The sequence below is a fragment of the Hipposideros armiger genome, unplaced genomic scaffold (assembly GCF_001890085.2).
Source record: "Hipposideros armiger isolate ML-2016 unplaced genomic scaffold, ASM189008v1 scaffold_340, whole genome shotgun sequence".
Taxonomy (NCBI): Eukaryota; Metazoa; Chordata; class Mammalia; order Chiroptera; family Hipposideridae; genus Hipposideros; species Hipposideros armiger.
This window is the reverse complement of record NW_017731690.1, coordinates 1,456,466-1,471,597: the sequence shown is the minus strand read 5'-3', so window position 1 is coordinate 1,471,597 and position 15,132 is coordinate 1,456,466. Positions and strand designations below refer to the sequence as shown.

General features: G+C 36.6%; 1 protein-coding gene across 4 annotated transcripts in view; it reads left to right on the top strand.

Moving 5' to 3' along the window:
- Positions 1 to 15,132, top strand: part of THEMIS (thymocyte selection associated) — a 170,310-nt gene that overhangs the window by 90,915 nt on the left and 64,263 nt on the right. For all 4 annotated transcript variants that reach the window (XM_019661211.1, XM_019661212.1, XM_019661213.1 and 1 more), the window contains one exon: positions 4,809 to 5,857. In XM_019661211.1, the coding sequence (XP_019516756.1) occupies positions 4,809 to 5,857 (1,049 nt within the window). The remainder of the gene's footprint in view (positions 1 to 4,808; positions 5,858 to 15,132) is intronic.

The following is a 15,132-nucleotide window of genomic DNA, read 5'->3' as shown; positions in this document are numbered from 1 at the left end:
ATTTTCTAAGTTTCATAAAATTTAGGAAATTCTCATCTATTATTACTTCAAATATGGCTTCTGTTGCTTTTCTCTTCTTTTCCTGGGCATTTCCATGACCTGTATGTTACACCTTTTGTAATTGTCCCACAGGTTTTGGATATTCTATTCTTCTTATTATTTTTTAAATTATTTTTCTTTTTTCTTTTGTTTTTACGATGGTTAATTTCCCCCTTACCCTACCCAAAGCATGAGGGGCTTTTTCTTTGATTATTATCCTGAGAACTTGGTGGAGTTCATGGAAGTAATCTTAGGAAAGTGTTGAGGAACCCTCGTAAGCCTTGCCATCCAGAATTTTTATCTCTCAAGTTTGTCCATGCTTAGTCTCCAGCTATTAGTCAATTACTCTTAAAGTGTTCTTACAGTTGCTTGCTCCAGCAGTGATGTCTGCTCCCAATAAGCTGTAACTTTCTAAATGCACCTATCTCTAGTTTTGGGGATGATGGTTTACCCTGTGACCTCAGTTCTCTAATGAATCTAGGAAGAGTTCTTGACTTTAATCACATGTGCTATTTCCCCGTATTGAGTCTTCTCTTAAGGCATATGCATCGTGATCATTATTATACCCTAAATGTCTAGATTACTATTTTGTATAAAGCCAAACATTAATATTTTTATTGCATACAATAAGCCATTGAGTAACATAAACTGCAACCTAAAATGACATGTTTTTATGTTTTTGTTGTTGTTGTTGTTGTTTTTGTTTTTAATGCATTTTAACCTTTTTTTATTGTTAGTTTCAGGTGTACAGAACAATGCAATAGTTATCCTTTTCACCCTCACAAAGTAACAATCTTCCCCCCCCCATATCATGCTTATCTATTACAATTCCATTGACTCCATTCCCACTCTCTACTCCATGTCCCATGATTATATGTATATATAATTATAGTTGACATGCAATATTATTCAACATCAGCTTCAGAAATACAGTGCAGTGATCAGGCCTCTACACCGACTATGAAGTGGTCTCCGCTACAAGACATGAGTCCATCTAGCCCCCTAAGAAATATTTACAACATTATTGATTATATTCCCCAGACTGTCTTTTTCTATCCCTGAGGCCATATTGTAATTACCAATTTGTATTGTTTCATCCCTTCCCCTCTCCTTCATCCCCACCCCCTCCCAACTAGCAACCCTCAGGTTTTCCTCTGTGTCTCTGAGACTATCTTAAAAGGACATGTTTTAAATGAAATATATAATACCTTCTATAATTAATAGCAGGAGTTTTAGCAGAAGGAACTTTTTTTTTTCCTTCCTAATGAAATTTTACATGGAACTCGGCTTGTTAACTGGATCACATCCTTTAATGCTCAGTCAAGGATGTTGTTCTTGTGATTGTTTTTCATTCACTCAATTCATTTATTGAGTACCTACTCTGTGTCAGGCACCATTCTAGAAATTGTGATATATTGGTGGACAAAGCAATGAAAGACTCCTGTTCCTGTAGACATATGTTCCAATATGGAAAGGCAGACAATAAACAATTGTCATAATAAATAAGCAAATTATATGGAATTATTGGAGGTGAAAGGTAACATGGAAAATAGAGAAACACAGAAGGACAAGGGACAAAGATAGTTGCAATTTTAAATAGAGAACTGTCTTAGTCAATTTGGTGACTATAGCAAAATACCATAGACTGGGTGGCTTCTAAACAACAGAAAATTATTTTTTATAGTTCTGGATGCTGGAAATTCAAGATCAAGTTTCTGGCAGATGTGGTGTCTGGTGGGGGTCCACTTCCTGCTTCACAGACAATGATCTTCTCACTGTGTACTCACATGACAGAAGGTCAAGTGATCTCTCTGGGGTCTATTTTATAAGAGCACTAATCTTATGACCTATAATCTTCCAAAGTTCCCACCTCCAAATACCATCACACTGGGCCTTAGGTGTTAAAATACAAATTTTAGGGGGGCACAAATATTCAGTTTATGGCAAGTACTTATTAAGTAAGACTTATTGAGAAAATAATATTTTATTTTAGACTTGAAGAAGAAGAAGAGAAGGTAGCCATAAACATATCTGGCTAAGGGATGTAGCAAGCAGAGGAAACAGGCCATGCAAAGACCTGATTAAAAATGGGGATGTCAAGGAGGCAGCAGTAAGAGTGAGGCACCCCTATGGCAGGTGAGATCCAAGTGGCACCTAAGACCATAATAAGGGCATTGATTTTTATTCAGAGTGAAAAGGGCTGCCACTGTGGGACTATGAACAGAAGAGAGATATGATCAATTTAACATTTGAAAGGAAACTTTGGCTGCCCTATACAGATGGGACTGTAAGAAGACTGGTTAGGAATCCATTGCAATAAACCAGACAAGAGATAATGTGGCGTAGAACAGGGTAGTCCTATGTAATGGATGTTAGGTGTTAGATAAAGAGAAAAACTAAGGATGTTTCTGAGATTTCTGGACTGAATCAGGAGACTGGAGTTCCCAATAACTGAGATGCAAAAAGTGCCAGAAAGAATAGGTTTTGATTGGGAAGATCAGAATTTCAGTTTGGGCATGTTAATTTCGAGATATCTATTAGACATCCAAGTGGAGTTCCTAAGTGGGAGAAATATTTGGAGGCTGAAGGTATACTTTGGAGAGTTATCAGCATACATATTGTACTTAAAGACATGAGACTATAAGATCACAGTGGGCGTGAGTGTAGATAAAGAAAGAAAGAGAACCAAGACATATGAAAAGATTGAGGGGGTGAGAGGGTGGGTGGTGTATAGAGAGAAGAAACCAGCAAAGAAACTAAGAAGAATAATAAGTAAGATAAGAAAATAAGTGAGGATAATACAGCAAAGAGATCTGTCAAATCTACTCTGTTAAGTGCTACTAAGTATCAAGTGGGTTGATATAGGTTAGCATACCATCAGTGGATGGTACAAAAGTATTGAAGATGGGTCAAGAACTAGAAACATAAAAACTTAACAGAGGTCAGATAGCCTGGCCTGGAGGCTTTCTCTGGCAGTGATAAAGTCCTCCTAAGGTATTAGGACCATTCCTTCTCCCCCACAGAACCCACTGTGCCCAAATATAGATTGGGACCTGGCTTGCATTAGGGTCTCTATGTTCTGATGGATCATTGTAGGGCCCCCAGAAATTTCTTAATGGCATCTATTCTACCAATGTCTAGTTGTTCCCTCGACCTGAGAAATGACATTAACCTATGAACCTATCTATTGCTAGCCCACAATTATTAAACCTAGTTCATTCTGATCTAAATAACTGAGATTTTAGAGTTTCTAAAGTTACCTTGGGGTTCAAGGAAGCCTGTGGCAATAATCTTAAAAGTTTGCATATGCTAAACTTTATAAAATGAACAGATAAAGGTAAGAAGTGTTCTTTTAACCTGTCTCTTTTTTTTTAAATGAAGACTCTATAATTTTTACTGTCCTTCAGCCTATAGATAACCATTTATTTTTTTAAATTTTTTTCTTCTTTATATTCAAGAACATAAAATAATACTTTTTCATTCTATATCTTCAAAAACTCTGTACATAGCATGTACAAGTAATAATGATGCAAATTATAGTTATAGTTTTCAGATGCTGCATAAAGAGTTAATAATATAAAAGTAATAATATAGACAATGTTTTACAACAGAAAAATTTGCCTTCTAAATCTTCCAAATTATTCATTTTCAAAAGCATGCAAAGAAGAAAGAATACTGACAGCAGGATGCCTAGAGATGTTGGGAAACAGTGGCAGATCATGAAAATGCTATCAAGCTTTAAGTATTAGGAAGTCATTAAAATATTTAAACCATTTAAAATCATGGTAATATGTTCATATTAACTATTTTTTAATGCAAGACCATTCATAAGGCTACTGTGTGAGGTAGTACACGGAGAGCAGATAATTTCAGAAGAATATTTTCAGTGTCTCCATAGTCTCAAAAAAATGCTTTTGGGACAGTGGGTTCTTGGGAAGAATATAGAGAGAGTCATTAGTTCCCAGTGTCACAACATGTAAAGATTATATTGGTAAGTACCTCACCAGTATACCTAAGACGCCTGAAAGGCTCCTCTAATGACCCATCCTGAGCCACTCCTTTTCTATCCAGGTGCTAATGTAATACCAGTACAAAAAGAAATAACTTTTAAAAATTGCATACTGGTATCCATTTCCATATATTAACCTTAAGTACCTGTATCCCGTGATTTTCCAATGTGGCTGTATCCCACAGGATAAAATTTTGTTTAAAGAATGTATGTCTTCAGCTTTATGCAGGATGTGTCTTATCTGAAGTAGCAAAACTTTCTTCTAACGTAATTTTACATATATTGTCTGGACCTCAGGAACATGATTTAAAGTAATATAATAAACCTTCTGGAAAAAATACACACACATAAATTTACACACATGCATTTATATTCATGTATATTATGTGTGATAAAATTATAAAGAAAAATGGGGCAATGAGTAACACCAGAATCAAGAGAATGGTTACCCTTAGGTTGCAGCAAGAAGGATGTGATTTTGGTGAGGTTCAGAGGGCTCCAAGGTATTGATTAATGTTTATTTTTTAATCTGAGTAGCAGATTTATGGGTGTCAGTTTTATATATGATCTATTTTATTTTAATATTTGTAAAAGGAAAGTCACACATACATGTTATATCTTGATCATCTAAGGTTTTTGTTTCTGTTTTTGTTTAATAAAATCTATCTGTGGTACCTGGAAAGATTCCAATACTACTTCACAGAGACATTTTGATGCACAAAATGTCATAGTTTTTTGTTTGTTTGTTTGTTTTTTCCAGTCCGGAAGGATATAGTCCGCATCCTCCCCAGTTTAGATGTTGAAGTCAAAGACATTACTGACAGTTATGATGCCAACTGGTTTCTTCAGCTGCTATCTATGCAAGATCTTTCTGAAATGACCAGTAAAGAATTCCCCTTAGTGGCTGAAGTCATAGAAGTGCCTCAAGGAAACCAGCTACCCAGAAGCATTTTACAGCCTGGGAAAACCATTGTGATTCACAAAAAGCACCAGGCATCGAGGATCTTAGCTTCAGAAATTAGAAGCAATTTTCCTAAAAGACACTTCTTAATCCCCACTAGCTATAAAGGCAAATTCAAGCGGCGACCTCGCGAGTTTCCAACAGCTTATGACCTCGAGATAGCGAAGAGTGAAAAGGAACCTCTCCACGTGGTGGCCACCAAAGCCTTTCATCCTGCTCATAAGGAGCTGTCATCCGTGTCTGTAGGGGACCAGTTTCTAGTGCATCACTCGCAGACAACGGAAGTCCTCTCTGAGGGAATAAAAAAAGTGGTTAATGTGCTGGCCTGTGAAAAAATCCTCAAAAAATCCTCTGAGGCAGCACTGCTCCCTTTGTACATGGAAGGAGGCTTTGTCGAGGTGATTCATGATAAGAAACAGTACCACATTTCTGAGCTTTGTGCACAGTTCCACTTGCCCTTCAATGTGAAGGTATCTGTGAGAGATCTTTCCATTGAAGAAGACATTTTGGCTGCTACACCAGGGCTGCGATTGGAAGAAGCGATCACGGATTCTTATCTACTCATCAGCGACTTTGCCAACCCCAGGGAGTGCTGGGAAATTCCTGTCAGCCGCTTGAATATGACTGTTCAGTTAGTTAGTAATTTGTCTCCAGAAACAGAGTCATCTCTAGTCAGGACTCTGATTGAAGAGATCACTGAAGAACAATATTACATGATGCGGAGATACGAAAGCTCATTGTTGCACCCCCCACCTCGCCCTCCCAAACATCCCTCAGTGGGGGAAACAAAGTTAACTCTGCTGAACTTAGCAGAAGAAAAGACAGTGGACCTGCCCAAGTCTCCCAAGGTAAGGCTATGAGTTTTATGGCTTTTCCTCATGAGTGTTTTTCTTGAGGCAACTTATTTCAAGTCTCTTCTGAGTTTGTTTTTTGCTTACTTTTCTTTCTTTCATGCCATGTTTGAAATAAGCCCTTCTGATGCACAGTAGATGAATGAACATCAACAGAGCATAAGCTGTCACAGCATTTTGTATTTCGATGCTTAACCAGTAGATGTGACAAGAAGTTTATATCGAATTAGAAATAGCAGGGATGACATATAAAAATGCTCACCCAAATTGCCGTTTCAATGGGTTTTGGTAATTAGGAATGTTTTATAAGGTGCCTCAGAAGCAAATCTCTTTTATTGTTTTCTAGGTAGAGTTGTTTTAATACTTCATCCAGGAAATAAGCGTACAAAAAGCTCTCTTCTTCTGGGGAGTTACCAGTAGCATGCCTCTATAACACATGTCTTCATTTTGTTTTAAGTGCAGAAAGATGTAAAAATATCTTGGCAGAACTGTGTGTGAGCATATGAGCATCTGCCCACATTCTGCCTATCTGAGAACAGTAATCTTTAACAGTTCTATTGAAAAACAAAATCAATAAAATTGCAGACAGTATGAGATCATAACAGAATAAAATGCTCCATAACCAGGCTAAAGATTTTTGGAGAGGAGGGGTTGCAGCTTCCTTTTTACATGAAGTTGTTACCTCCTGAAAACGGCCTGCTGAGTGCCTGGAAATGCGTAGCTCTCACACGGCAACGTGTAGGTCGTTTATCTGGCGGGCAGTGGTTCTATGGCGTGTGGATCCAGTACGTACCGGCCTGGCAGATGTTGTGCTAGTAGCTTAGGGAAACAAAGCTATTAGGAAAACAAAGAGAGATGCTGTGCTTATTCTCTGTACTCAGAAATGATAACTGCCTTAGGCTTCAAGCATGTGGGTATGGAACTGCTTTTAATTCTACATTTCAAAGATTGCACTTGGTCATATCTTCAGAAGGAGACAAGACCAGCCACAATTTTCTTTTCAGAAGAACAATTTTGAAGGAGTCATTTTGAGTTAAACAACTGTTCCCATATAATGTTGATGAACAGGCTCCTATTAATGTGGAGGATAGCTGGCTACTCCTGATTAATGTATTTTAAATACTGAATTGAATGATATGATAGAGAGAATGTGGTTTTGTTTTGTTGTTTAGTGGTAGGCAGAATGGTGTCCCATCCCCTCACTCTCCCACCCCTCCCAAGGTATCCATGCCTAACCCTTCAGAACCCATGAATATGTTACATTGTGTGGCAAGAGACTGCCTATGTGCTTAAAATTAAGGGCTGTAAAATGAGATTATTGTGGATTATCCAGGTCAGTCCAATTTAATCTCAAGAGTTTTTAAAAGAACCTTTCCCAGTTGAGGTCAGGGTCAGAGATATGTAACTACAGAAGAATCGTCAGAGAAACACAACATTGCAGACTTTGAAGTTGGAGGAAAGTGGCATTGAGCCAAGGAATGCAGATGGTGTCTAGAAGCTTAGAAAAGACAGAGAAATCTTCCCGAGAGTTTCCAGAAGAGAACTCAGCTATGCCAACACCTTGATTTTAGCCAATGAGACTCATGCCAGATTCCTGAGTTACAGAACTTTAAGATAATAAGCTTGTATTGTTTAAGGCACCATATTTGTATTATAAGAATAATAGAAAACTAATATAGGACATAAAATTGGGAGGGAGGGATAAGTAAAAACTGGGGATAGAAAAACCTATATTTAAGTTAGAACTTGTTTTGTTACAAAGTGGCTTTTTTCTTTTCTTCTTTTTAATGAATTTATTAGCTCGTATACCCGTGGAAAAACTAAGGATCCAGCTAAAGTTCAGGGACAACTGAAGCAGGATCTTGAACACAGCCAGAATGGGCCTTACTTTTCATTACACATTGATTCATTTTCGTAGGCTAGTTTTATTCACTAGTAGTATGAGACATACTACTGCTGATAGTTCCTGCATCTCCTAGTTCATCATTAGAAAAGAGTATAATCTCTTTGTTTGGTTTCAATTTAAAAAAAGAAGAACTTTGGATCACATGCCCATCTCTGGGTTCAATTCACAGTCAAGATTGATGAGAAAGGGACTGAGGACTTGTCTCAAAAAATAAATACTAGAACGGTGTGTGAAGATCTGGAGATACAAAAGAATAGATGCCCATTACAAGCAGAAAAGAAGGGGTCAAAAATCCTAAACTTCTAAGAAGGCATCAGAAAAAATATATAGGTTAAACATTGTTTTAAATGTCCTTTGACAGAATGTCAGATGAATATGATCTAAGTGTTTTATTAAGAGAGAAACTCTGAAAAACAAAATTGCGGTGTCTAGGCTACTCTTCTGGTAAATCTCATCTTCCTTCTAGGAATCTTTACTGTCACACTACTACCACACTCATAACACTTCTAACAGCAGGTGTATGGGGGGTTTCCACACCAAGCAGTTCTTTGACACCAGTTCTTTGGTATCCTGCAACTTAATTCTGATGCGATTTATTTGGAGATAGTGTTAGATCCCACAAGCTAAGGGTTCAGTCCCACAAGACTAGCCCCGCCCCACTTTAGATGTCAATAACAAGTAGTAGGTTCCCAGGTTATCCACAATTTCTGCCTGAGTTGGCTACAATTGGAGGTTTCCATGACCCTCTCCTCAGGTTTGATTAATTTGCTAGAGTGGCTCTCAGAACTCAGGAAAATACTTACTTACTCTTACCATTTTATTAAAGGATATAATAAAGGATATAGATGAACAGTCAGATGAGGCAATACAGAAGGGAAGCTCTGGGAGCTTCTGTCTGCAGTCCAGTTGGGCATGCCACTCTCCTGGTCTGTGGATGTGTTCACCAACCTGGAAGCTCTCCAAAACCCCATACTTTTGGGATTTTTTTGAAGGCCTGCTCACATAAGCATGATCATTTATTAACTCCATTTCCAGGGCCTTGTCCCATTCTAGAGAATTAGAGGGGGGTGTGGCTGAAAATTCCAAATTTCTCATCATGGCTTGGTGTTTTTGGTGACCCCTCCAGGAGCCATCCAGGAGACCATCCAAAGTCACCTCATTAGAACAAATGTCACTCCTATCACCCAGGAAGTTCCAAAGGATTTAAGAGCCCTGTGTCAGGAACTAGGGTCAAAGAGGAAATATTAGAGCAAAAGATGTTCTTATTACTTAGGAATTACAACAAGGTTCTCAGGACCTCTGAACTGGGGACTGGGGGCAGAGACCAACATGCAAATTTTCTATTATCTCACAGCTACTAAAATAAAACTAATGCAATCTTTTACTGAATTCATACATGTAGGATTCAAGATCAACTTAATAATTCCTCATTGCTTCTTCACTGGTCAAACCCCACAAGGATTATGGTCTCAATATCTAGTACTGAAAGAAAATGATTAACTGAAGCTTGTTCAGACTTTAAGAGTCGTTTATTAAGATGATAAAAGGTCCAGGAGCCATGTTCATCTAAGGGCCTACTGTGGGAACTGAGTGACAGTCTAAACTTGAATGACTTGATGCTAGATGATTTTATTTTATACATTTAAAGAGCTACTCTGAAGCAAAGAGTACATTCTTAGTTTTTATTATAACATTGGTTGAGAGTCAGGGGAGGACAATTTTGGTGTCATATTTGGAACAGAATTTTTGTCTTCAAAATGTTTACAGCAGAAGCTAGGAAACCCTAGGTCAGTGATGTCAGGAGACTCCTGCTTGGTTCAGTTTATCAATCAGTTGAGAAGGGTCGATGATTCTTTGTTTGTGATTAGTTCCATAAAATCACAGTGTGGTAGATAAAGAACTATACTTCCCCTAAAATCACTTCAAAATGTCAGAGAATACTATAATTTATCTGTGCTCCAACCTACTGACCTCCTCATTTTCAACAATTTTTCTTACCATGAAGATACGAATCTGCCTAGTGAGTAATTTTTGAAATACAAACAGAAGCTCTGTCAGTTTCTGTATAATCTACCCAAAAAGTCTTGCAACCAACTATTTCTTATTATCCCAATGTCTTCTTTCCATATGTTTCTTTTATGTTTCTTCTGATACCTACATTAAAGCTTTTCTATCTATGTATGCTTTTGAAGTGATTGGACAGACTATTTTTTTATATTCTACAGGCAGGAAGCAGCCATTAAAAATAAGCCTCTAAGATTTTGTACAATCTGTGGAATATTGCTTTAAATTCAGAAAACAATTTGTAAGGGTTATTCAGAGTTCAAATATTCAAACTCATTTAACTCATTAAAATACCTTATTACATATGCAGAGAAGAGTATCAGATGCTTCATTTTATAAGTTTACTTTTGGCTTAACAGTATGTCATTAACTTTAATACATCATTTCTGGCACTGTTAAACAACAGGAGAAATGTATGGATGTCTAAGAGGAAGAAACTCTATGTACTCAGTATTAGTCACATTCACCTGTATCAGGTATCCATTGTCAGTTATGAACCCTACAAGTTCATCTAAGAAGTTTAGAAATTAAAAGTATATGAAGACACAAAGATCTAAAACTAGAACTGTCATGTTTCAGCAATTTCTCTTCTGAATGTTTACCCAAAAAATATGAAAACACTAATTCATAAAGATATATGTGCCCCTATATTCACTACAGCATTATTACAATAGCCAAGATATGGACACAACCTAAGTGACCATGGATGGATGACTGGATAAAGATCTGAGACAGATACATAGACACACACACACACACACACACACACACACACACACACACACACAACATATACAAATGAAATACTACTCAGCCATAAAAAAGATTAAATAGTGCCATATGTGACATGACTGGATCTTGGGTATTGTTAAGTGAAATAAGTCAGATGGAAAAGGACAAACACTATATTTCACTCATGTAAAATAGAAAGCAAAAAGTAACAAATAACCAAAACAAACAAAAACAAACTCATATATACAAACAAATGTGGTTACCAGAGGTGAAGGCAAAGTGGGAAAAGGGGTCAAATATATGGTAATGGAAACTACACTTTGGGAGGCAAATATGCAAGAGAACACAGATGTCAAAATATAGTGTATAACTGGAATTTATGTTATTGACCAATGTTACCTTGATAAATTTAAAAATAAAATAAAAGCCCCTTTCTAAAAAAAAAAAAGTATATGAGGACAGGTTGTAAGAACTAGAATAAATAAAAATAATTCATTTCCAAGGTAAGATTGTCAGTTGTTCTCTAGCTTTAGCAATACCTAAATAAGAGAAAATTGATTATAGTAGAAATTTGAGAATTGTAATGTGGATATGAGCAGGAGCAGGAGAGTGGGGAGACAAATATCAACACAGATAACAGCACTTATGGATGACAGATCACAAGACCTATGAAGTTTTACATTGAAGGATTTTATTGTTTTAAAAATATGATAATTAACTGTTTAGGATAATAATGTATGGGGGTCTAAGCAAAGGGATGAGAATATACTAAGTGACTGTTAACATTCTTTTTTTAGGGTTATGACAGTGTAGAAATAGTATGTTTAAGATTTGTGCATTTTGATTCTTAAGCAAGTGAAAACAATATTATAAAGTGACTAAATAAATGAGGCTGGGCCTAAAATTGTATTCTAAATAGGAATATTGTAGAGTAGACTCTCCTTCCCGAGGGTTAGTTTCTATGTCAGATGTAATTTCAGATAGTTTGAAAGAACATATACTCACTGGAGTTTTTGCCTGTTGAGATATATATGGCTATGACTTCTGAGCGCCACACGGGAAATATGTAACTTCTGTATTCTGATCAAAGAGCCTATAACCAGATAGAAAAACAAACCTTTGGCTGAAAGATGAGATATTCCACTCCTTCAGAGACTGCAACTAGGCCCAGAAATCTTGCATTTTCACTAACTCTGTTTGGCCATTTAATGCCCAAGTGTCCGCTTTGCCGCCAGAATTTGTAGATTTCTGCTGGACAAGAACACCCCTAGGAGACATTAAAGCCAAGAGCAAGGGAGGCAGTAATGGCAAGGGGCTGTGAACTGAGCAGAAAACAAACCCTGTTCCAGAATTGGAATGAGGGCTGGAAAAGGCAGAAGGAAAGCAAGAGTGTGTGGCTGCTGCAGAGGGAGCACTTCAACAGTTGTTGCTGGGTGTGAAGGCTTACTTCTGATCTGGTGTGACAGAGTGGCTGAAAAGTGTTCAAGTAACCCACGCTCCTGAGCCGAATGTAGATCTTTAGAGAATAGTATGATATCCACTCATTTGTCATCTGTAGGGTTTAGAATGCTTTTCCCCACAAAAATGGTGTGATTTTTTTTTAACCTGATATGGTATAAACATATTAGAGTGTTTGGATTTGTAACCAACTCCACACTTCTGCAGACTGATATCTATCTACTCTTGGTGTATCCTCTTGGTAGAATATAGAAGCTATGTCTGTTTTGCCTGTGAGTGGGGAAAATTTTCATTTTAGCAGTTTCCAAAGACCAAAGGCAAAGTCAGTAGATCATGGGCATACTCTAAAAATTGGTGTCTTAACTCTGACTAATAAGGAAAATAAAGGGAACTTATGATCTTTCTTTAAAATGTTGATACATTTTTAACTGTGAGATACAATTTGAGCATATTCTTAGCAGATATTTGAGCTGTTCTTAGGGCAAGGCACATATAGAATAATACATCTTTCTTTTGAGCTGCCTGAGGTTTATAGTGTAGTAGATGACATAAGCCTGTAAACAGCTAACTAGAGTAGGAAGCGAAAAAGATGGGAGGAGAGGGCAAAGGATGAATGTATGAATTGCTGAGTTGAAAATAAGCTAAACTGGAGTTCCAGCTGAAACCTTGCAGGTAGAAATCTGTGCCCATCAGGAAGCGCAGAATATTTATAAGTTCTTTTTGTGCTTTGGAAGTGGGAGAGTAATCATAACATTTAAAGCTCTGCTCTAGGCATGGCATGCATTAGATCAATGCTTCCAGCTAGATAACCAAAGAATGGTTTAAGTGAGTTTTAAGTAAAAAAGAACTGGTGAAAATAAGTATTAGAAAACATTGTCTTAGATTTTTAAGGAAACTTTCACCCAAAATGACCAAATTATCAAACGACTAATAAAATAAATACTCCTTCTCTAGAAAGTTTATGTCCAGAGAACATTGTTTCCATTGTGAAGTAGCTGAAGTACATGGCTACTTGGAAATACTTGAATGAACCAAAATGCTGGCCCTCTTTGATCTTTTACCCAACTGAGCATGTTCTCACTGGAGGAATGAGGAAGGGCTGATGAAATAGATTTAGCTAATACTGTTCCTCACCTCCCTCTCCCATCTGTGGAGTCAAGAACTAAAATGCCATCAAAGATGTGCTCATCATTTTTAGCTGCAAAGAAAAAAAAAGTAAATTAAAAATAATGTTTTCCAGTGTATTGATAAAATGATCGAATGAAATTTAGAATAAATCCTTCCACATTAGTGTTCTGGCTTTTACAAAGGCTAGAATAGTTTTCAGTTTCTTAAACGCCCATAACCTAGAAATCCCTGTGTAGAAATGACCAGCTTTAACAGAAGAATCAGCAGTTTGGAATGTCCAATGCACATTATTTATAAAGTGAGCACACTTGAATTGTCAACTTCCTATAATCCCTGTAAGAATTTTAGTCCCTAGAGTCACTGAGTTGAATGTGGGCTCACTAGATATTTAAGTTCTGTTTTTTGAGCTCACTATCTTCAGTTTTGTTTTCTAAATTTTAAAAAATATGAAGAGTTGTTGGAGAAATCTAGAGGAGGTAAGTTCCAGCTGGCTTTGCAGCTCCAAAAACTGATTTATCTGAGTGTTCCATTACTATGTTTATCAGTTCCGAATTTAGTTTAGAATAAAAGCCTTGCCTGGAAATAAATTGGTAAGACATAAGCTATGTTATTTGAGCAAATAAGTTTTACTACCACTTCCCAGTTGCTTGTAAGTCAACCATTACTTTTAAATCTTTTGTTGGTGTTTTCATTGATGTCAGATCTACATAAATGAAAACATTTATGCTTTGCTTCCCAAACCAAATTTTCTAGGTAAATGTTAAGATAGAAAATGTGTATAAGGTGGCTATGAAAAACTGCATAAGGATAGGCTTCCAAAAATCAGTATTTTTTTTTCAAATTTTAAAAAGTCTTACTGAAACCTTACTCCTCTCCATACCTTGCCTCACCTTTACAATTCAACCGTATTAAATCTGCCATTTGAAGCTTTTTTTCTCTCCTGAGTTCCCAATCTTTCCAAATGGAATTTTATTTTATTTTAACAAGCATTTATTGAAATTCTAAATAAAATGTTCTCATTAAATTCTTCAGTGTCTCCATTAGTGTTATTATTTGCAACTTATAGACAAGGAAACTGAGACTCAGAGAAGAATTGACCAAGGAAAGAGCTACCAGTTAGAGCTAGAATCCTAAACCAGCTTTACAACTGCTCCATGTTGTTATCTGCTCTGAGGAAATTTCCTTTGCCCCCCTCTACCTCCTAAGCCTCAACTCAGAGTCTGAGATTGATGTTCCTAATTGGGTTTCCATAACAGGCCTTACAAACTGCTATCGTAGCACTTACTATAAAGTGTTATAACAGCTCTTTTATTTATCAATCATGCTAATCAGACTCTGTGCTTCTTTAGACCTAGGAATATATATTTGCGTTTGCTTCCTTGGTGCTTCCTTGGTGCTTCCTTAAAGTTCCTGGTACAGAGCAATCAATCCATAAATGTCTGTGGGGGGATGTAAAAAAAAGGGGGAGAAAGAAAAAAAGGAGGGGAGGAAGGAAGGAAATTTATTTCATTTTACTTTTCTCTAAATAAATGCCTTTGTGCTCCATGTTTTTTAAAAAAGTCTGCAAATGTCACATTTTTAGGTAAGTTTTCCAGACTTCTGGTTCTCAATACTTCCATGTGGAAGTGCTAATTTTTTGTGCAGTCAAACCTGTTAACCTTTCATACGTGCATACTTGTATTGCTTTTAAATGTATCCCCATTTCAGTGATTCAGTATATGTTCATCAATTCTATTTTAATTTTTTCAGAATTTTTTCACATATATGTAATGTATACATATATGCACACATACATACCTAGATATATGTGTATGTATATATGCATGTGTGTGAATATATGTGTGTGTGAATATATATTTTATATATATGTGTGTGTGTGTATATATATACATATATATACACATATATACACATATATATACCGGAGGTACCAAAAAATGTATACACGTAACTTGTATTCATATTTTGTTAGGTATATATTGAA